Source organism: Pyxicephalus adspersus, chromosome 6, assembly GCF_032062135.1.
Source record: "Pyxicephalus adspersus chromosome 6, UCB_Pads_2.0, whole genome shotgun sequence".
NCBI classification, from domain to species: Eukaryota; Metazoa; Chordata; class Amphibia; order Anura; family Pyxicephalidae; genus Pyxicephalus; species Pyxicephalus adspersus.
This window is the reverse complement of record NC_092863.1, coordinates 51,037,915-51,060,899: the sequence shown is the minus strand read 5'-3', so window position 1 is coordinate 51,060,899 and position 22,985 is coordinate 51,037,915. Positions and strand designations below refer to the sequence as shown.

The 22,985-nt window shown below is 39.4% G+C and overlaps 1 protein-coding gene across 1 annotated transcript in view; it reads left to right on the top strand.

The window, feature by feature from the left end:
- The window catches only part of PIWIL1 (piwi like RNA-mediated gene silencing 1), a 42,031-nt gene that overhangs the window by 2,141 nt on the left and 16,905 nt on the right, over positions 1 to 22,985 (top strand). The window contains exons 2-12 of the mRNA XM_072415751.1: positions 3,644 to 3,755; positions 3,852 to 3,977; positions 4,190 to 4,401; positions 4,817 to 4,938; positions 5,698 to 5,778; positions 7,623 to 7,820; positions 11,154 to 11,265; positions 13,291 to 13,417; positions 15,597 to 15,714; positions 22,387 to 22,501; positions 22,716 to 22,903. Coding sequence (XP_072271852.1) covers positions 3,644 to 3,755; positions 3,852 to 3,977; positions 4,190 to 4,401; positions 4,817 to 4,938; positions 5,698 to 5,778; positions 7,623 to 7,820; positions 11,154 to 11,265; positions 13,291 to 13,417; positions 15,597 to 15,714; positions 22,387 to 22,501; positions 22,716 to 22,903 — 1,511 coding nt within the window. The remainder of the gene's footprint in view (positions 1 to 3,643; positions 3,756 to 3,851; positions 3,978 to 4,189; positions 4,402 to 4,816; positions 4,939 to 5,697; positions 5,779 to 7,622; positions 7,821 to 11,153; positions 11,266 to 13,290; positions 13,418 to 15,596; positions 15,715 to 22,386; positions 22,502 to 22,715; positions 22,904 to 22,985) is intronic.

Genomic DNA, 22,985 nt, shown 5'->3' with positions numbered 1-22,985 from the left:
ATGGGTAGTTTCATCAAATTCTTCATTGTTTGCGAAGTGCAGGTACTTCATGATGAGGGAAAAGCGGTATTCTGGTATGACTGTGCCAAAGAATGGAGTGGCAACCATTTTGTTCTTGGACCAGTACCACTTCTGCAGGGGTTTGCCCACAACTCCCTGCAGGATCACCAAGCCCAAAAACAACCAAATGTCATCCTTGCTCACAGGTTCCCACTTTATGCTTCTTGCAAACCTCAGGTGTGGAGCACCTTGTTGTTGTCCAGCGTACCTGCATAAAACAAAATAAAAAATGTATTTTAGGATATGTTCTTTTATAGTGTGAAGGTGGCAAGTAATATGTTAGCAAACACAGAGCAGCATATACGTTTGCATTAAAAAAAAAAAAAAAAAATAGCAAAAAAATTTAAAAAGTTAGCAAACACAGAGCACCACACATGTTAGGAAAAAAAAATAGCAAAAATTTTCTAAAAGTTAGCAATCACAGAGCAGCACACATGTTAGCAAACAAAATTAGCTAAAATTTTCTAAAAGTTAGCAAACACAGAGCAGCACACGTTTGCATAAAAAAAAAAAAAAAAAATTCAAAAAGTTAGCAAACACAAGAGCGGCTTACCTGTTTGTCTCCGCAACAATTTTTTCGATAAGTTCATCAGTCAAAAACAACTTCAGGTATGCCAGGGGGTCGTCGCATTCAGCCTCAATTTTCATCCCAGGTGCGCCGGTAAATGGAAATCTTGGCGGTGCTGCCTAGTCCGCATCAAGCTCAATAGGACACCATGCGCGCACAGGTTCAGAATCGTCGCTCAGTTCACTTTCGCTGTCCGATGACAAATTTCCTGGTGAATCACTATCGCTCGATTCCACAAGGGACTCCAAATACATAGTAATCTGCTTTTAAATTTCCCGCTCCCACAATCCATTACTCCACCGCATCACCCGGAAGATGTCACACATCTTGCCGGGTGATGTGGTGGGGATGTCCCCGCCCTGCTTCATTCCCCTGCTTGCACCTCCCGGAGGCTGATCTCCGGGTGATGCGGTGGGGATGTCCCTACCGCGCTCACTCTCCAGCTCGCATCACCCCGAGATCAGCATCCGGGAGATGGGAGCAGCTGCAGTAGATCCAGGGGGTGCTGCCAGTGGGAAATCTCCGCTGGTATCACCCCCTGGATTTACTAATGGTGATCGCATCTGAAGTTAGATGCGATACACCATGCAGAAATCCTGCATGGTGCATCGCATCTAACTGAAGATGCGTGCAGCGGGGGTGGTGGGGACCCGGGCGGTATTTAAAACCAGATTACTCCGTAATCTGCTTTTAAATTTCCCGCCCGGCCACGCCCCCCGATGGAGAAGCGCCCCGCCATCACAGCGGGATTTTGTGATCGCCGCTGGAGCGCAGGGCTAAGGTAAGAGGAACCCCCAAAGTTACCCCGAGTGTGACTCGGGGTTACGGCTTTTTGCAATTTTTCCCACCCCGAGTCACACTCGGGAATACCGCTAGGGGGTTAAATAAAACGATTGTCTACCCTTTTATGTAAAGTAAAAATTTGTTTAGGTACACTTTAAGATGGCTAAATGGAACCTAGGTGAAACCTGTGATGGAACAAGAATGGGGGAATTATATTTTAAAATAAAATGTGATCAGGTAAGTTTATTTTCTTGCAGAAGGGACATTGCCTATCAGGTTGCCTGCTCACAATTTTTCATTTTAAATTTAGTTCCAATTTAGGTTTCGTTATTTTTATAGCTGGAAGGTTTTGGGGTATTATTTTAATAAGATTAGTAATTAGTTTTTCATTTTTGTTTATTGGGGCACACAGCATTCTTACTTTTTATACTATGGGATGCAAGTCCAAGAACTTTTGTACCAGATACCAATTTCCTGACTGGAAAGTTAGTGAAGCTTTATTCAGATCCCTACCTTTTCTGAAAAAACTAAAAAGGGTAAACATGGCCTATTTTAGATCTCATAGCCCTCATGGCTTCTTAACATATTTGGGTAACTATCTTTTTTAATCACAGTCATCCTTGGAAGAAGACAAATGTGAAAATCAACAATGAAATTTTCCTTTGAATAATTGGGAATTTATACTGACCATAATATGCAAGCAAGAGTTTACCTTCCTTGGTAAAAGCTGCAGACTCAAGGTTAATCACCTCTGGACATGAAGTCAGTCCACCATGTGGAGCTCAAAGTGTGCCCGTGGTCTGATGGTTTTCTCATTTAAAGGTTCTGTTCCACATCAGGACCAGAGGAACAAAATCTCTTTGTGTGGGATAAATCTCTCTTGTCTGTTGACAGGGGAATTGAACTTCAGTGTCACACATTGGGCCTCTGATTTAATAAAACTCTAAAAGACTGGAGAAGATAGACTATCATAGGAGAATCAGGGTAATCCAGCAAGCTTGACTTTGTCAACTAACAGCAGATAATTTTTACGAAATCTACTCCAGGTTTGCTGGATCATCCAGGTTCTCCCATGGTAGTTTTTTCTCTAGTCTTGTAGAGCTTTAATAAATCGAGCCCATTGGCCTTTCTGAGATGGAGGCTTATCTCTGACTATTGAAAGATAGGTACAGTTGTCAGAAAAGATGTGATTCTGAAGCGCCCAAGGCAGGCATCCATACTGTAAAAGTAGTTTCTTCTTTTCCACCAACAAACACTATACTTACACACAGTGGGGTTGATTTACTTTAAATACATTTATTTTTAAATTACTTTTTGGGGGGTCGGTGTTTGGAGATCATGGTTATTTTATTGCACACCTTCATAAAATGTTTACTTTAATATTTTATTGGAAGGTCTCACAGATCCCAGCCATTTTCTGTGTTTTTTTACAGAGCTTTTTGGGATTACCTATGGCTGCTTTTATGAATTCTAGGTAATCCTGAGCCCTTCTTTCTGTGTAGAATATACCCAGATGGAGAGGAAAAATATGCTGGTCTGTTGGGTCTAAAAATGACTTAAAGCTCATCTCCTGCAAAATACAACTCACAAACTGACCACCAATATTAATCAGAAAGAAACCCATCTAAAAATAATTTTTACTCACCTAAAGGCATGATCACGTGATGCTCTGCCATATCTTCTGTTTTTTTTCCCCTATGTTTGCAGCAACCGGGCCATTTTTCAGGGTGTTCATGTTACTCCCTGTGTGAATTGGAACACTTTCCACTACCTGACCAGCTGTTAGGGGCCTTTTAACATCAAGAAGAGATAGACATAATTGCAGAGGGACTCTGGGAATGAATCGCCAGCAGAGATGCATGCCATGCTTAGTGTTGAATCAGAAATGCCTCACACTTAGAAATGGCACTTGCATTGGACCTGGATGGCAAACTTGGATGGGTATACTTTACTTCCAAAGATAAGGAAAAGAAAAATCCTTTCAGATTCAGGGTTAGAGAGGGGTGTGAGACAGAAGTGTGGAAAATATGTTTTTGGCAAGAGTTTTACCACATACCATAACAACCAAGTTTTCTATAGAATATTTATTTGAAATCACCATACTCAAAAAGTGAAAAAAAGGTGTTTGTAAACTCATTATAGGTGTTAGTGAGTTATTTTTAAAAGATATTATTTATTGATAAATGTTACTACATCATTGAAATTGACACTGGTTTAATGTCTTGCATCCAGGAAGTAAAACCTTTTCCTAGCACTGATCTGCCAGGACCATCAACTGATACTGAGCTGGTTGGACGTGGTCGCCAGAAAGGAGTTCCACCAGTATCTAGGCCACAAGCAGCAGGTAAAGAATAGCTGTTAATGCTGCTTTAAATAATGAATTGGATGGATATAGGCATTCAGCAGCAGTGAAGTCTGAAATATTCTTCTCCCCATTTAGAGCTGTCAATCTCAGTTGGTTTTCAAGACATATCATTAGGTGAACGTGGTGGCAGAAAACGTGATTTTAATGATCTTGGCATCTTCACAAGGCAAACTATTAGTCATGTAAAAGATTCTAAAACAGGTAAGCTGATTTTTTTTTAGTTATGTCAAAGTGGCAATAAAATAGATATAAAAAAAACTCATAGGAGGCTTCCCTGTTGTGTCTTTACAAAGAACATTGAGAGGAAATAGGTCTTCTTTAACACCTGGTAGGTTTTCTAGGCAACACAAAAAGGAAATGTTAGATTATGATACAAATTAAATTTGTTATTGTCTCATTTTGACCCTTTTCAGGTTTTTCAGGCAAAGCTATCCAGTTGTTTGCCAACCATGTTAAATTGACTTCACGGCCACAGTGGGTCTTGTATCAGTACCATATTGACTACAATCCACAGATGGAATCCAGATCTCTGAGGTCAGCTTTGTTGTATCAGCATATTAACTTGATTGGAAACGCGCATGCTTTTGATGGACACATGTTGTTCTTGCCCAAAAAACTCAATAAGGTAAATTCATATCTTTATTTAAAGTTTGTCTTTTTTGTAAATAGGGAATTAGTAAGGTTATTTGTGTTTCAATTATATACAGGTGCATTGCTCACGGAAGGTACACTGTACTTGTACTGTGCAGGCTGGTGACAGGTATATTTTGTAGGGGTTAAGTAGCACTTAGTAAACTAACTACTGAATGACATCAGTAGCTCTTAGCTGCCTAACAGCTGAAACTTTCTGGCCAGCGTTGACCTGGGTACAAGCTGTGAAAAAAATTATCTGTGCTCAAAAGATCAAACAAATTAATGTGATTTTTTTTTTTTACTGAATATGTGAGTATTGTAGGTAGTAGCACAAATATTGTGTGACATACAGATTTTGGACTAACACATGTATGAATTGTAATAGATAAATGTCTGTTTTTATTCAGGTTAGTGAAGTCGTCAGCCAAACTCGCAATGGGGAGACGGTAAAGATTACAATTACTTTGACAAATGAGTTGCCTCCTTCGTCACCCACCTGCTTCCATTTCTACAATATTATATTTCGCAGGTTTGTTTGTTTTTTGTGATGATTTTTTTTAAACATTTCAAGAGTAACCATTTTCACTGCTATGGGACTAATGTTATTGCTGAATGGTAGGTTTGAGACAAGTAAAGCAAAATTAAAACAAAGGTTTTTCTATTCTTTTATTGAGAGATACAGCATGACTTTTACATGGGCTAAACTGCCCAGGAAGAGGCACGAAGAGCCCAAATAAGCCATGATATCATGGTGCCCTAAGCAGGATTTTATTATGTATTTAAACAGCTGTTGGTGGATTCATGCCAAGTGTCTGAAATCCAGAAAGACTTTCAAGCTCCTGAAATACCAGTGATTGCTCTTTGACAATAAGGTCAATGCAGACATACACCTTGATGTTTCTTCTATAGTACAGGACTAGTAAATACAAAGGTAAATACTATTGATTGTTGCTTGAAACTCATAGCATCAAAGATGACAGCAACCAGCAGCAGCCTCAGGCCTTTTGGATGTGTACACAAGAGAGATTTCTACAGGTACATAACATAGCTAAATTATGTTAGGTGCACATATAGTTTAAATTGAAGATTGAAGAAAAAAATTACATTTTTATCTCATTCAGTGAAGAGGCGCATTTTTGTTAGTCCATTAATATTATCATTTTTATCATCCAGCTAACAAAATGAAATACAAGTGTTAGTTTTGGTTGAACAGACATTTATATGCAAAACTTTTCCACTGTATTACTAAAACAATACGTTAATTGCATTTGATTTTTGTGCTTTTCAGGCTGCTTAAAATTATGAATATGAAGCAAATTGGTCGAAATTACTACAACCCTGAAGATCCAGTTGATATAACAGCACACAAGTATGCTCTTCAGCTTGAAAATACTACATACAGTGCAGTAAAAGTGTTAGCAACAATGTTTGCTGTTGCAGAAGAGATCTACTGTATATCTTCCTGCTCTCAAATTTCTGTTACACCTAAAGCTGCGTACACACGTCAGATTTTTCTCGCCCGATAATCGGTATCGGCCAGATATCAGGCGAAAATCTGGCATGTGTACAGTCGGCGTCGTCCGAACGACTGTCCTGGCGGATCCACAGACAATGAACGACGACCGATCCTAATGCAAGGGAAGGGGGAGAGCGGGCAGCAGGGTGCCGCTCCGTCCCTCTCCCCCTCCCCTCTCCATAGAGCAGAACGGTGCTGTATGTACAGCACCGTTCATGCATCGTGTAGTCCTTTGTCGTTGGAAAGGATCGTGAAAGATCCTTTCCAACGACAAAAATTGCACGTGTGTACGCAGCTTTAGTATGTACCATGCCTCTATTGGCATGAATTACCTCCTGCATATAGGAGATGTATAATCTTGGAGTGTCCAGTCAAGGTGGGGATATTAGGTCAAGGAGTCTATGCATAAAGCAGTAAATGTGACATTCAGTGGTGGGAAATCTTTAGGTCAGTGTGTTTCAATGGAATGTCAGATCACTGTTTTTTTTCTTACCCAGCTTAACATTTCCAGCTGTATAACTGTTAAACTTTTGTGTGACTGCTATATGGAAGTGAAGTTGAATGTGCCTACAAGCTTAACACATGTCTTATGGATAAGTTTGGGTGCAAGGAGGCCATCCTTGTTACTATATGATCAAAAGTATCCTTTGTATTTCCAATAAATGTAATGCTATATCATACACATACATTTTAGACATTTTTGCACTTCTGCAGTAAATGTTAATGTTCACAATGTCAGATTCATGAATACATGGTTAAATGATGGTGGTGTAAAGCAAGGATGCCCAACCTACAACCTGTGGAGCTGCCAGATCCAGTCCTTCCCTTTGGGGTGCACGCATCTCCCATCATTTTGTATTAGATAGTGGTACCAGGAGAGGAAGCTTTCTGGACATGCTCAGTGTTAGCTCTCCGAGAGTGAGCGTGTAATAATTATGTCAATGCTACCCCTAATAAATATTTGATTGTTTACAGAACTTAGGCTGCATTCAGACTGGCAGTGAGGTGCAGTTATCCTCTCCTTATGCCAAAGAACCCTGGCTCAGTTGCTTTTGCAGAAAGTGGTAATCCTGAGTCATACTTGGGGTCGCTTTAGGCTAAGAAAAACCCCACTTACCTTACTCAGTTGTCGTCCACCATCATCTTTCTGGTCCCCGCAGGTCCTGGGGACACGTCTTCTCCCTCCAATCTCCTGGCGCGAAGTGAAGAGCTGAGATCTAAGTATTATTAAATTTATTAACTAGTGGACATATTTTGGGTAGGTAGGCCTACAATGTAAAATACATTACCATGCAAAAAATTGTAACGCTTAGACCGCTAGGTGGATTAGGCATAAATCTGTAATGTTTGCATTGTGGCCACAAGTTTTATCTCAAAGTCAAGGGTGGCCCCCAGATGAAAAAGGTTGGACACCACTAGTGTAGACGAACATAAGGTCTAGTCTACTCATAAAATGTAGATAAATGCTCTCAAATGTTGTATTAGTTAAATCGGCACATGTGAAATTTTATGAAAATGCATCCCTGTACTGGGGAGGCATGTTTATAATTCATTAGAGTTGTTCAACATGTTTATAAATGCATTACTAATAGGTGTTCACAAACTTACTGTATCTCTTAAGTCACAAAATTCCTTAAATTATGTTTTTTTGACAGTCTATTTTACAAGATACCTTTAAAGTTTTTCTTTTTGCACAGACTAACTATTTGGCCTGGCTTCACAACTTCTATTTTGCAATATGAGACCAGCATTATGCTGTGCATTGACGTAAGCCATAAGGTTCTTCGCAGTGAAACTGTGTTAGATGTTTTGTATTATTTGCATTCAAAAGTTGGAGAGAAATACTTTCACGATACCTGCAAAAAAGAACTAATTGGACTTACAGTACTTACCAAGTAAGTTTTCTAATATTGCTTGTAGTAAATCTAGTAACATTAACAGCGGTCCTTTTATCTCTTAGTATTTTTTTTCTCTGCAAAACACATTAATTGTGGTATACTTAATTGCAAAAAACAAAACTTCATATGATGTGTTATCGACTTGTGAGCTGAACTTTGAAGATATGAGCTTCATTTATGACTTGCCTGTACCTAGGTTACCTGCACCTAGGTTACCTGCAGTCTAACTGACCAAGCCCATGCATGATCTTGTCAATGAGACATCCGGGCGCTGTTCATTAAATAGGACAGCAGCAGCATACTGACAGGACAGGTGTGAAGAAAGGGACTCCTCTTTTTTCCTGCTTTTACTGGAGCTAGATGAAGCAAAGTTGGTAATTTTTTGTGTATTTTGAATGTCACAATGGCATTTGTAGTCAACATGAAAGGGAATTTTTCTTCATTTGGAAGCATGAGGTAATATCCCTTCTAGAAACTTAAACTTCACTTTCCTGTGCAACCACACTGATTAGCAGATTTCCACCCACTTAGGTCTTTGGGATCAGGGTGTCTTTGCAGAGTGGTTGTGGTTGATTTCCGCTGAACAGCTTGTTTGTACTTCTCATTTTCTCTATAGGCAGTGATTGGCTACTCATAGAATGTAACACACAATGAATGCACTTGGCCAAGGAGTAAAGGTGTGTCCTTAAAAATGCGGCATAAACATTTTCCACCTAAGTTGTTGAAGCTGCTTGATATATTCTGTGTTCCTATGCAATTTTTTATCCAACTTTTCCCTGTGGGGCGCCCCACACTACTAAATTTTGGCCCATACTAACCTGGCCTCTGATCATCATGTTTACCTTGGCTCCAGTATTAACACCGATGTGCTCCCTCGTGGTGGCAATCTTTGACTACATGCTGTTTAAAGAAAAGTTGGAAAGAGGTCTTGTGGAATAACGTGGTTTTGACTGTCCATTTATTACAGTGGTTCAAATGGATCTTGAATTTTCAGAAATTGTTGCAAGCATCAACTTGTTATTTGGACAGTGTTTCTACAAAAGGAAAATCTTCAAACTTTTCAGTCCAGGAGATTTTTGCCTGGTTTTGCACAAGTCTTTCCCGATAATAGCCTTCTTTTAATGACCACTGAAACCATTCTGTTGTGAGACAACCAAATCTTTGGACAGACTGATTTGCTTTGCACTGAAGACTAGGTTGTTCCTTGCCTGTTGCTCAGAAATCCAGCTTTGAATTGGGTAACGTTTTCTTCCTGCCTTTTGGAAAATTGTCACAACATATGCCAGCCAATCAGTCAGAGGAGGAATCATTGGCCCAATGTCGGTGAGGTGGTGGGAGTCTTGTCTCCTGGTCAGCATCCTGGGGCATTAGAACACCTTGTTGTCTCAGAAATTTTGGAGCAGTCTGCTTGTAGATAGTTGGAACTGGACTAAGTCAGGCAAAGCAGTCAAGTACTCCAACCATCATGGGGGCAAAAAAGGCTGATCAAATCCTGTCTTAGGTAGAACATCTTGTCATCTGCTGTATACTTCTTATGTCATCTGTGGGGAATGAATAATGTGGACTTGGGGTCTACAACAAGCTGAATAGGTCTGATACAGAAACCCTCTAACGGAAGCAGTGGTTGCTCCATGTGATTGTCACTACACCCTGATCTATACTTTTGTTCTCTTGGAACTTCTTCCTTTCCTGCTTTACATGATAGAGATGGGGTATTTTGGTAAGTCTCATTGCTCTAGGCAGATGCGATAAACCAAGTTGGTATAACGTTCTGGTGAATGCTCCACGGGGCTGCATAAAATTGCTATTATCTCTATTGTCAGATCTGACTGATTCACCATCACTGGCTTTAATGGCTGGGATGTTAAAGTCCAACTTCTAAAAGATGGACTGAATCTGGTATTTCTATGAACTTCCTGCAATGTCTGTCATCAACAGTGGAAGCTGTACTTCCTTCATCTGGTGTCCCTATGGACTTCTGATGCTGGAATGCCTGTGGGATAAAGGTTTTGCTTTTTGCAGTTGAGTCTGTACCAGTTATAGGCACTGGCACTGTTAGGGGGCAGGTTTAAGCCCTGTGTGTGGGTTTGTTGAATAACAGATATCACAGTTAACAAAGAAAAATCCCTATCCTCATTATATTAAGGGACAGAACACCCTCCCATCTAAACTTCAGTTTGCATGTGTAGTATATTCCTGTAGTGTTTGCACAGCAGGACATTTAGATGAGAAGTGGAGAGTGAAATACTTAATCAGGCCATAAAACACTGTACAGTACAGTACAGTACAGGAAAGGAGACCAGTGGGTATACCTTATCAGTGTTTTTTCCTCTTTCATCATGCAGGTAAACTCTGACATGAATGTTTATATTTGAAAATGACTAAACAAACTGACTTTTTACTTTATAAAATGTCTTGTTTTGACTTGCTACCACAGATTTCCATTTTTTGCATAGTAAAATCATTGTTTGGATAGGCCAGGGCAATGTGTTTGGGCATACCTATTGCATCAAACCAGTCTTTTTGCATGACATGATGATTAACAAATTGGGGCTGATTTAGTAAAGGCATTTTGGTTGTGTACCTACCAGGGTGAATTATCACCTTGCAAGGCATATTTCACTCGCCTGGGAAATGTGGTGACGGTTTATTTTGCAAAGATTACCCAATCAGGTGCAAGGAAAACTAAAGAAAATTGTGTTTTCTTTGCACATGATTACAGTCTCATCTCATTTACTAATCTGAATTACTTATCTCTTCCAAAGTGATAATTCAACTTGGTAAAGCTACGTACACACGTCAGATTTTTATCGCCCGATAATCGGCATCGGCCAATTATCGGGCGAAAATCTGCCGTGTGTACAGTGGGTGTCATCCATCGTCCGGACGACCGACCTGCCGGATCCACGGACGATGGACGACAACCGATCATAATGAAAGGGAAGGGGAGAGCGCGCAGCAGGGTGCCGCTCCGTGGCTCTCCCCCTCCCCTCTCCATAGAGCATGAACGGTGCTGTATGTACAGCACCGTTCATGCATCGTGCACTCCCTTGTCGTTGGAAAGGATCGTGAAAGATCCTTTCCAACGACAAAAATTGGAAGTGTGTACGCAGCTTTATTGAACAGCCTAAATTCCTTTTGCAGTAAACACCATTGTCCTCAGTAAAGCAACCATTTTCTACCTGGCCATTATTATGTATAGAAAATCTTCAAAATGATCACTAAAAATATTTATACATTACATAGTTTTTACATAGATGGTTTGGTTAATGTTGTTTACAGTCAGGTTTACTTTAGATGTGACACAATGCTGACTTTCTAACCACACAGGTACAACAATCGAACATATCGCATTGATGGATTAGATTGGGATTTTACTCCAAAGTCTACGTTCAAGAAATCTGACGGCAGTGAAATCAGCTTTGTTGACTACTACAAGACTGTATGGCACTCTATTTACCAATTAAGTTAAACTATTTGTTTAAAATGTTGCACATGCCCATGAAAAAATGAATTTACATCCTCATTCAATTCTAAGGTTGACACATCAGTACATCAGTACCAAAAAGAAAAATATATTTGGTGTTTAAATGTCATTAAATCTGGCAAATAGAACATCGTCTAAATGCATTATATATCACATAATGTCAATAATATTTAGCAAAGATTGAAAAAAATGTAAGTACACCCTTACTGCTTACATAGGAATTAAAAAGGGTAGGTCACATCTAGGTGTAAGCTTTGGGGGGCTTATGATTTGGGCTTGTTTCGCAGCCACAGCACCTGGGCACACCGGAACTCCTCAGTATACCATAGTATTCTAGAGTCAAATGTGAGGCTAAATGTGTGACAGCTAAAGCCTGGCTGAAATTGGGTCATGCAGCAGGACAGTTATCTCAAGCACACCAGCAAATCTTCAATAAAATGACTCAAAAAGAAAAGACTCAAGGTGTCGCTTTGGACATTCCCAGACAAAGTCCTAAAATGCTGTGGTAGGAAGAGTAGGACAAAATTCCTCCATTCCTCCTGTTGTATTTTGCATTACACCTTACAATATTACATTTAAATATTTAGAACCAGCTAGAGAACAAATTATTATTATTTTTTTGTCCTAATGCATTAAAACCTTAGAATTGAAGGAAAGTATACTTTATTTTTGTCATGACTATCTTTTTAGCACCCATGCATTAAAAAGTACCTCTATATAAGTGTCAATGGCCTATGTTAGTTTCACTTCACTTTGGATGCAAAAAGTCTTTCTCTTGGTTTCGAGGTCAACATCTGTTTACAACTATGTTTGTTTCAATTTTTATTTCTTGTCATTAATGACTGAGAGCTTCTCAGTGGTAAATAAAGCATTGAGTCCCCTCTTGAATAGTATTGAGCTTCCCAAGTCTCCTCCCAGTCTGGACAAACCACTTCTGTAATATACATTACAGTACATTGTGCATACCTCTATGACCCATGGAACACGTTGGACAGGGTTTTAAATTAAACTCCACATAATATGGGAACACTGCTGGAAGCAGAATTGGATCACCTTCCCTGTCATGACCTATTACTCAGAGGATCTGTTTTGTACTCTATAGGTTTTCTGCATGCTGCAAAAATTTTTTTAGGTGTCTGTCACTTTATTGAAAAGATGTCACATTTTCTTCCCTATGAGGCCCTTCATGGAAATGGAGATTAGCATATGTCATGGACAAGACTATCTATCTCTTCACTAAAAATGAGTTTTTGATACAGTTGTCAAAGAGCCTAGTTTATTTTTTATAAACTTTTTAGTAGATCTGCTATAAGTTATGAATGTTTGGTAAAGATAACTTGCTTAGAAAGTTTCCAAACCAAATGTAAAAAACACCTTTCCTTCCGCAGAACCCCCGATTTTGCTGCCACTGTCCTCATTTGGGATCCCTGCCATCCTGGAATCTGCCTTCGTGCACACAGGGCGCCGCCATCTTCCTTCGCCTCCTGGCTACAACATCCGATCTCGTACTGCGCAGGTGCGAGATCAGGTGACGTAGCCTGATGTAAATGGGGAAAAAAGAATGTCGATCTCAGTGCATGAGTGAGATCTGCGTTTTTTTTCCCATTACAGGAAAAAAAAGCCCCTTCTGTTTATGCTACAGATCAGGCATGCAGAGAAGGAGCAGCAAGAAGCCTCTTAGAATGCATGACATAGATATTCCAGGAGGCTCTGAGCTCCTATTCTGTCTTTATCACCACGGTGATAAACACAGAAGGGAAGGGTTTCACCTTTTTTGTTAAACATAAAGGTTAAAAAATAGGAAAAAAAAAAATAATTAATTTTTATCTTACATAAAAGGGTTGTCTACCTTTTTATGTGAAGTAATAATTCTGGTGATAGGTCCATTTTAAATCTAAGGTTAAGTAATGATTTTGTAAATGTTCTAAAATGTGATTGTATTTAGTTTGTCATTTTGACCAGTTTGCATTACTTTCATAGCAATATAACAAAAAAATCACAGACCTACAGCAGCCTGGAATTATCCACAATCCTAAAAAGGTTAGAGGCTTACCTGGAACACAACCCAGTCCTATTGTTTTGATTCCAGAATTTTGCTTTTTAACAGGTAATATTGTGAGCCTAATATTGCTGTGTATCGTAAATCTATCTGCGTTTCGGAACTTGTATTCTATTCAAAACTGCATAAAGTACTGATATAAAATCACATTACCATAAAGCAATAACTGAGCTCATCCTAGGGGTGTGTTTTTAAAGCATCAGGGTGGTCCTGCACTCAATATTTTTTTCATTAAACTCTGTAAAAATAATGTATTTTTATCGTAATTCACAGCACTTTTTTGTACACTATAGGTAGTATGTATTTTATGGATAGCATGAAAAGGTGTGAAGGTACTGCAGTGTCCAGCCAACACTGATATTCACATTTCATTGTTAATGTGTTGTGAACAAAATATGTTCCTCTACAAGGGTTTTTTTAAGCCAAGTTACCTGTACTTTTGCACACAAAGCTAGAAGATGTATGAAAGAAAATATTAATTTACATATAATGGACTTGTACTGCAAAATCTAGTCTGTTCATTGGCATCCATAGGACTTTTTTCAATATACTGTAAATAGGCCAATACTTCATTAGATGTGGTAAAGAAGTACAAACACCTAATGCTGTATAATAATGTAATCCCAGCAATGGGCATAGTGCTGTGGAACATTAACCCCCCTAGCGGTAATCCCGAGTGTGACTCAGGGTGGATTCCACTTGCAAAAAGCGGTAATCCCGAGTCACACTCGGGGTAACTTTAAAAGCCCCCCTTACCTTTGCCCCGCGCTCCAGCGGCGATCTGATGGTCCCGCTGTGATGCTGGTGTGCTGGTCCGTTGGGGGGTGTGGCCAGGCGGGAAATTTAAAAGGAGATTACCGAGTAATTTGCTTTTAAATACCACCCGGGTCCCGGCCACCCCGCTACTCGCATCAGCAGTGAGGTGCGAAGCACAATGCAGGACTTCTGCATTGTGCTTCACATCTAACTGCAGATGCGAGCAGCAATAGTAAATTCAGAAACGTGATGCCAGCTTGCACCACCCCCGGAATCTGCTATTGCAGCTCGCATCCCCTGGAAGATGCAATGCACAATGCAGAAGGTCTGCATTGTGCTTTGCATCTCCCTGGAGATGCAGAGCAGCAGCAGGGTTGGGGTGAGGCAGGCGGGACATCCCAACTCGCATCACCCGGGAGGATGTGTCATCTTCCGGGTGATGCGAGTGGTGATGTATTCGGGAGGTGTGTCCGGGCGGGAAATTTAAAAGCAGAATCCAATGTAATCTGCTTTTAAATGGTTTTTACAGTAAAAAACGCTATACAACATGAATTAAAAATAAAAGTACATTTAAATGTTATATTTAATAGTAAGATTACATTGTTGTCTATAATTTCATTATTTTTTAAAATTATTATTTATAATTATGTATTATATTTTTATTTATGATTATAATATAATAAATAAATATAAGTATCATACCCGGGAGTTAATCCTATGAATTACAGGCCCACAATATAAACAAAAATTTCTATGCAAAAAAAATCACTTTTTTGCATCCAAAAACTGACAGAATTAGAACGCTAGGGGGGGTTAATATACAGATTGAGCATGGGAATGGGTTAATTTCTTTATTTCCCAGGGAGGAATACAGGAACTCAATTACCTTATAAGATATACGGCCAACTACAAGAGAATTGGACACTGGCAAACAAAAAAATGTCTGAAGTCCAGGAAACTCTTCTTTTGGCTCATTTTTCCAGCTGTTTAGTGCCACCAAAAGACAGGTTTTTACTTGGCTTTTTTTTCCAGAAACCTTTTGCTAACCATTCTGTGGTTTGTGTATTTGATCTGGAATTATTTTTAAGTTCTTTCCATACAGTGGGATCTGAAGTTCTTTTGGTTCTAAAGAAGCAACTTTTGACCCAAACAGGGAAAAGTCTTTGACTACCTTGTCTAAGAATGTATTTTTCTGATATTATAATTATCTCTTGTTTTTGGTCAGATGATCTTGGCTGCATCTCATTATTTTTAGAGCTACTTTAAAACATCTCATATAATATGAATTTATAGTACTGTGTTCCTTGGTAATTATGAAATACATAAACTGCAATCCATTGACTGTCCCATCTATATTTTCTGTACTGCAAGTTCAGGGGTATATGCATTAGAGGTGCACTTAAAAAAATAGTAATTTCCTACAAAGCACAAAATACTATTTTTTCTAATACAAATAACTCTTGTTTGAAAGGTTTAACAGACAGAATGAGAAGTGATTTTAATGTCATGAAAGATTTAGCAATTCATACAAGGTTATCGCCGGAACAGAGAGAAAAACAAGTCTCAAGATTCTTGGATTACATTCACAAGTAAGAGTTTTTCCTTCAAATATTGTTTGAAATTATTTATACAATCATTTTTTAATAAAAATCCAGTTGATTTGGCAATACAGTAGCAAACCCTATGGAAAAAAGAGTATGTAAAGTAAAAAAACTATGTATATTCACTTAACTGTTCGTTGAATTAGCACATGAAATACTTTTATTCCTCTACATTCTTACGCACTGTCCTGCCAAAAAGAATTACACAATATTTTGTTGGATGTATTTAGCTTTGATTATGGAACACATTTACCTCTGTATCAGTTTAGTTTTCAATCCAGAGTTACATTAATTTTTCATCAAGATCTTGTATTGATGATGGAAGAGTCGAGCCACTGCATAAAGTCTTCTTCAGCATATCCCAAAGATTCTGAATGAGGTTAAATTCTAGACTTGGTGGTAGCCAATCCATGTGTGAAAAAAAATGTCACATGCACCTGAACCTCTTTTTCACGATTTGAGCCTAATACTGCTATCCTAGAATATGCCTGTGCCATCAGAGAACACAAAAATCTATTAATAGAATTTCTGCCTATTTTTTATTTTCAGTTAGCCAGCTGACCTCATCTTTTGGGCAGATAATGTTGCTGAACCTAGACCTGACTAACCCAAGCCCAATTTTTAACACTCCCCCACAAGCTTGTACAGTAGGCACAAATACCGTATTTTTCGGACTATAAGACGCTCCGGCCTATAAGACGCACCCAATTTTAAAGGAGAAAAACCTAGAAAAAAAAGATTCTGAACAAAATACTAAAAAATCACTCTGTGTCAATGTATCGCCTTCTAATCACTCTGACACAGAGTGATCAGAAGGGGATACATTGACACAGAGTGATTAGAAGGGGATACATTGACACAATGTATCCCCTTCTGATCACCCTGTGCCAAAAAATCATACTCACCCGATACCGCGATCCCGCGATGCTGTGGGCTTCTTCTTCTCCTCGCTCTCCTCCTGGCTGCAGCGCGTGTCTCCTCCTCCTCTGAGCGAGGAGAAGCCGACACGCATACCCCAGCGATCCCATAAGCAGGCTGATCCAGCCTGCTTACCGGATCGCGAGGGCACGTGTGCCGGCTTCTCCGCGCTCAGAGGAGGAGGAGACACGCGCTGCAGCCGGGAGGAGAGCCAGGAGAAGCCGGCACCCGTGCCCTCGCGATCCCGTAAGCAGGCTGATCCAGCCTGCTTATGAGATCGCGGGGGCACGGGTGTCGGCTTCTCTTGGCTCTCCTCCTGGCTGCAGCGCGTCTCCTCCTCTGAGAGAGGAGAAGCCGACACGCATGCCCCCGCGATCCCATAAGCAGGCTGATCCAGCCTGCTTATGCGATCGCGGGGGCAGGGGTGTCGGCTTCTCCTCGCTCAGAGGAGGAGGAGACACGCGCTGCAGCCGGGAGGAGAGCGAGGAGAAGAAGCACGCAGCATCGCGGGATCGCGGTATCGGATGAGTATGATTTTTTTAAATTATATTTAACATGTATTCGGTGTATAAGACGCACCCACTTTTCCCCCCCCAGTTTTGGGGAAGAAAAAGTGCGTCTTATAGTCCGAAAAATACGGTAGGTTCATAACTTCACTCACCCGGATGCCCCCATCACTCTGGGACGAGGTCAATCTGGACTTTCCAGACCACTCTTTATGCCCCCTAGCAAACAGAAGCCTTTCTGATTAGCTTCACTAATAAGTAGTTTTCCTAAGGCTACCCATCTCTTTAGTTGCAATTCACCTAACATTGGGCCTGATTTAATAAAGCTCTCCAAGGCTGGAGAAGGATACGCTTTCATCAGTGAAGCTGGACTTGATCTGGTCCAGGATTCAAATCAATGCTAGCAAATTACTTTGAAGAAATCTATTCCTCTCCTGTATCCTCTTCAGCCTTTAATAAATTAGGCCCATTGTGTGGAAATACTCTTATTTACACTATTAAACATAACTGTGAATTCTATTTTTGTAGATTTTTTTTATATAGTTTTATTACCACATTTATTCATTGAAGATGATGGTTCACCACTATCTCTCCAGGTTTTATTAATGTATTGGATGGTTCCTAACCCGATTTAAGTAATTTCAGAAATCTTGTTTTCTTTGATTGATGCTTGTTGCTACTAATTAGATCTTTCTGAAACAGCTAAACATGGATTCCCACAGTCACAGAATATGTCAAAGCTGTTTAAGAAATTATAAGCTACTCATTGCAAGAGTTACAGTAAATAACTTATTGCCGGCCAAAACATATTAACCCCCCTAGTGTTCTAATTCTGTCATTTTTTGATGCAAAAAGTGATCCTATTTTTTTTGCGTAGAAATTTTTGTTTATATTGTGGGCCTGTAATTCTTAGGATTAACTCCCGGGTATAATTATTATATTTATTTATTATATTAGAATCATAATTTATAAAATAATACATAATTATAAATCATTATTATAAAAAATAATGAAATATTGGCCCAAAACAATGTAATTTATCCAAAAAAAAACATTTTATCAAAAATTTCCTTCTGAAATTTTCCAAACAAGGGTGCAATATTATTGATAAATAATAATATAAATTATATGCAGATTTTAGAAAAAAAAATTTACTTCAATTCAGGAAGTGATTAAAAAGTCATTAAAAGTTCAGGGCTAATAGTGTGCAAAATGTAAATCAGGGCACTGGGCAATGATGCTTGGTGCACTACAATATGTATTTATACTTTTATTATATGTTTTGATGTGTTTTTACTTTAAAAAAAAAATTTAAAAGCAGATTACATAGTAATCTGCTTTTAAATTTCCCGCCCCCAGAATCCATCACTCCACCGCATCATCCGGAAGATGTCACACATCTTGCCGGGTGATGCGGTGGGGATGTCCCCGCCCTACTTCATTCCCCTGCTCGCATCTCCCGGAGGCTGATCTCCGGGTGATGCGAGCAGGAGAGTGAGCAGCGGGGACATCATCCCCTACTCCCGGAGGGTGAGATCAGCCTCCGGGAGTAGGGGATGATGTCCCCGCTGCTCACTCTCCTGCTCGCATCACCCGGCGCGATCGCTCCGGGAGATGCGAGCAGGACAGCAGTAGATTCAGGGGGTGCTGCCAGCGGGAAATCTCCGCTGGCATCACCCTCTGGATTTACTATTGGTGATCGCATCTGCAGTTAGATGCGATGCACCAAGCAGAAATCCTGCATGGTGCATCGCATCTAACTGCAGATGCGTGCATCGGGGTGATGGGGACCCGGGCGGTATTTAAAAGCAGATTACTCCGTAATCTGCTTTTAAATTTCCCGCCTGGCCACGCCCCCCGACGGAGAAGCGCCCCGCCATCACAGCGGGATCGTGAGATCGCCGCTGGAGCGCGTGGATAAGGTAAGAGGGACCCTCAAAGGTACCCCGAGTGTGACTCGGGATTACCACTTTTTGCAATTTTTTCCACCCCGAGTCACACTCGGGAATACCGCTAGGGAGGTTAATGCAGTAATGTTGCAGTACTTATCTAATGGGATGCTCTTGCCTATTTACTTGAACTGCAGTTACAAAAAAATTTAATAGTTAGTTTGAAAAGCAACTCTTGCTTTTTTAATTGTGTATTATTAGATTCCCTTAACCCTCATGTGGGGGGGTGGGGGGACTCCAAAACGTTTTACCTTTGCTTTTTGTATAGGAGATGGCATGAAACTAACCTATACTATGGTTTATGAGTAAACCTTTTTTCAGATTAGGAGAGCCTAGAACAGCGTACATATGTTCAATATTCGTTGCTGGAATTGATTCTTCATGTTTCCAGGTAGACGAACAAGTGCTGTACACATCTCTGTTCTATTCTATAGGGAAAAGAGGGGGAGGAATGAGTGAGTGGCACTGTGCTCTTCTCTATTGACTATTATGGAAGTTCTTCGTCAGTCGTTCATGGGTTTGTCAGAACAGACTTTTGAATGTAGTTGGTTGACCGCTGTACACATTTCAGACGAACCTGACTATTCGTATCATGCAAGAATCATCTGACGTGTATACATAGCCTTTTATTTGCTTGTCTTCTAATCTTTACCTATTATACCCTAAACAGTTGTCCAGTACATAAATTCTTTATATACTGACCTGTAAAAGAAAATTAATTGTATAGACTGAAAATAAACTTTCTTGCACATTCAGGGTTGTACTACTGCATACATACTGCAACTGACTCTGAACACAAGCGCTTCTGGACCTTCCCCCACAGATTTGGTCCTTATCTGCCTTTGGTTTTAGTGGCTTGAAAGTCATTAGGTATAAGTCACTCCACTTTTCACCAGTTGAAGCAAACAAAAAGCTAACTGCTCTTGAAGTTTCTTAAAAACCTGTTAGCTCTTAAGTGGGATATCTTCTTCATGTTGGACCACCAAGAACGATGGGGGATTCACCAGTTTATTATTCTCTCTTCTTGAGGGGATTGTCTAATTTTGTGGCCAATTGTTTTATGGGATTTATTAGATTTTCTCATTGTCTTGCCCTTGTGTCTATATCCCAAAGGTTTTTCAGGGTGCTGTTTCCATTGGTAGTCTGATTGCACTGTTATGGCACTTATGGCGCCATAGTGGACTACTAAAAACCTTATATTGGAAGAGCAGTTGGGGCTAAGTTTCTTGACAATTAGGTTGATATATTGAATGAACGAATTACCACTCTGAATGAATAATTCACGTAGCTTAATATAAAGAACTTTTGCAAGCAAAAATTTTTTGTATGTAATTTGCTTAGCAAAGTAATTGTACCACATTCACCAAGCAACGTGAATTGTTCCTTGCACTATGGTGTTTCACTTTGCTAATTTAACAGCCCAAAAACCACCATAATGTGCTTCTGATATTCCAGACTCCATAGTGGATAGGGTTCTGAGCCTACATTTTCTTGGCTTAGGCTGGGTGGTTTATTGACTGAAAAATCTATGGCCAATTTGAGCACAGATTTCAGTTTGTTGGTAAGGTAGCTAACTTTCTTGTGCCTATTGTCTGCAAACCAGCAGGACTGTACCTATGGTTCTGAAAGATAGTTTCATCCCCGCTTTTTGTCTTGGGGCAAATCAGGTGTATTACTGATCACAGACTGACTTGCTTGATTCAGGCTACCTGGCTCAGGTATCTGTACTAAGTCAACCTGAAGAGACTTTTGTATTTCCTAGCAGATCATAGGTTTGTCACTGCCTTCTTGCAGATTGATCTAGTTGCCTACTACTGTATCTTGTTTGGGCTATGCCCTTGTTTATCTCATCCATTGGTTTATACAGATAGGGTCTTGTACTACTTTGTTACCCTACTTTGCTACCCCTTTGACAACATTGGTGTCTTGGAGACATTGGGATTAGACATTGGGTTTAGCAAACCTAGAATGGATCTGGTCCAGAATTAAAAAAAAAATTACTAACATATAGCAACTGACTTAAGAAATCCATTCAAGGTTTGCTGGATCACCTAGGTTCACAAATGAATGTGTATCTTCTTCAGCCTTGGAGAGCTTTAATAAATCAGGTCCATTGCTTCTTGCTACTGCCCCCAGCTCTGGTAACCTTTCTGCAGCTGGTTGAGTTTTATTTTGAGCAGTCTTTCTTCTTTCTCCACTGTTCTTATTGTATTGTCCTGACAATACTGACATTTCTAGTTCATATAAATTAGTGGTTTTGCGAGAGATGATTTACGTATACTTTTAATATGCGTGAGTTATTCCATATGTGAGGGTACATTGCTGTTTTCTTTGTAGTTTCAAGTGAGCATAGTGCCTCTTATCCCCCTTGTCTACCAATACCTATACTGTGCTGTGCATTATCAGATGGTTTTGGAGCATCCTTTGTGTTGATTTCCTTATTAAGATTTGTCCTGTAAAAAATGCAGATATACTGCAGATTATAGATTGATGGAGCCTCTAAGATTCAAAAGTTTGTTCTTCCTGTATGATCTTGTGATTTTATTGACAAGACTGATAATTTTTTTTACCTTCTTGCCTGTTGTCATGTTCTCATGATATGTGGCCTAGTCCTTACATATGTAGCATAGGCTAGGTTTTCCAGGAGAGAGAAGAAAAAATTTCTGGGAAAGTTCAATGAAAATCCACAGGTAATCTATTGCAATACATTTCAGTTTGATGGTTTTCTTTACACTTTTTACATCTTTTGCTCAAGCCATGGCTCAGTAGACTTTGTGGGTTAGGCCTACTTTTAGTTTAGCCCAAAATGGGTTTAGCAGCTTCTTTTTATTCCCAAACTCTACTATATGCATAGTATCTACACTAGAAATGCCCTGTGTAAACCAGGGAACTCAGCAAAAAATAATTTACAATTGACTGCAAAAAGTAATAACTCTTAAGTATATATTTTGTAATAGTAATTCAGTATTTCCTTGTATGACCATTGTGTATTCCTCAACCCAACAGGTTTGAAAGAAGGATGGCTTTTTAAAGTAATTTAGGATCTACTACATTTTATAGTAATTATAATCTAGTTCAGTTTCTGAACTAGCAAAGTCAACCCCAAACCATAACATTTCCATACCGTGTCACAGTTAGTATAAGGTTCTTCCAAAATGCTGTACTGTATGGTTAGTAATATATTTGTAAGTGCATATTGGGCAGATTGACATATGAAATACATTTTTTTCTGCAACATTCTGTGGAATTGAAATCTACATAATTGTAACACTGTACCTTGTCTGTAGGGACGATAATGTTCAGAAAGAACTTCAGGATTGGGGTCTCAACTTTGACACTAACCTGCTGTCTTTCTCTGGAAGAGTTGCTCCTCCTGAGAAAATAGTGCAGTTAAATAGAGCTGTAAGTATTTCCATATCTTGCAAATTATTATTAAAATATGTATTGCTTTTTAGAAATGCATATAAATTGTATGTATGTTTTTTTCCTTTTGTTTGTGCATTGTTCTGAAGACTTTTATGAAGTGTTATAAAGTATGTATTCTTGAGGCCTAACCCATCCTCAAAATGTATTTGTATGTATGTTTTTTTTCCTCTTGTATACTAATTCTTTGTAGGTAGATTACAATCCCCAGTTTGCAGACTGGTCAAAAGACTTGAGAGGACCCAACCTAATTAATGTGAAACACTTGGATAACTGGTTTTTGCTATATCCTCGGAGAAACTATGATGCAGCCAACATTCTTACACAGAACTTGTTTAAAGTATCACAACAAATGGGGATTAGAATGAGTAAAGGCATCATGTAAGTGTTCCATATATCTAATGCTTTAGTATATTCTATAAAGTTTTGAACATTTGGATTTGCCTTCTATAAAATGTTCTTT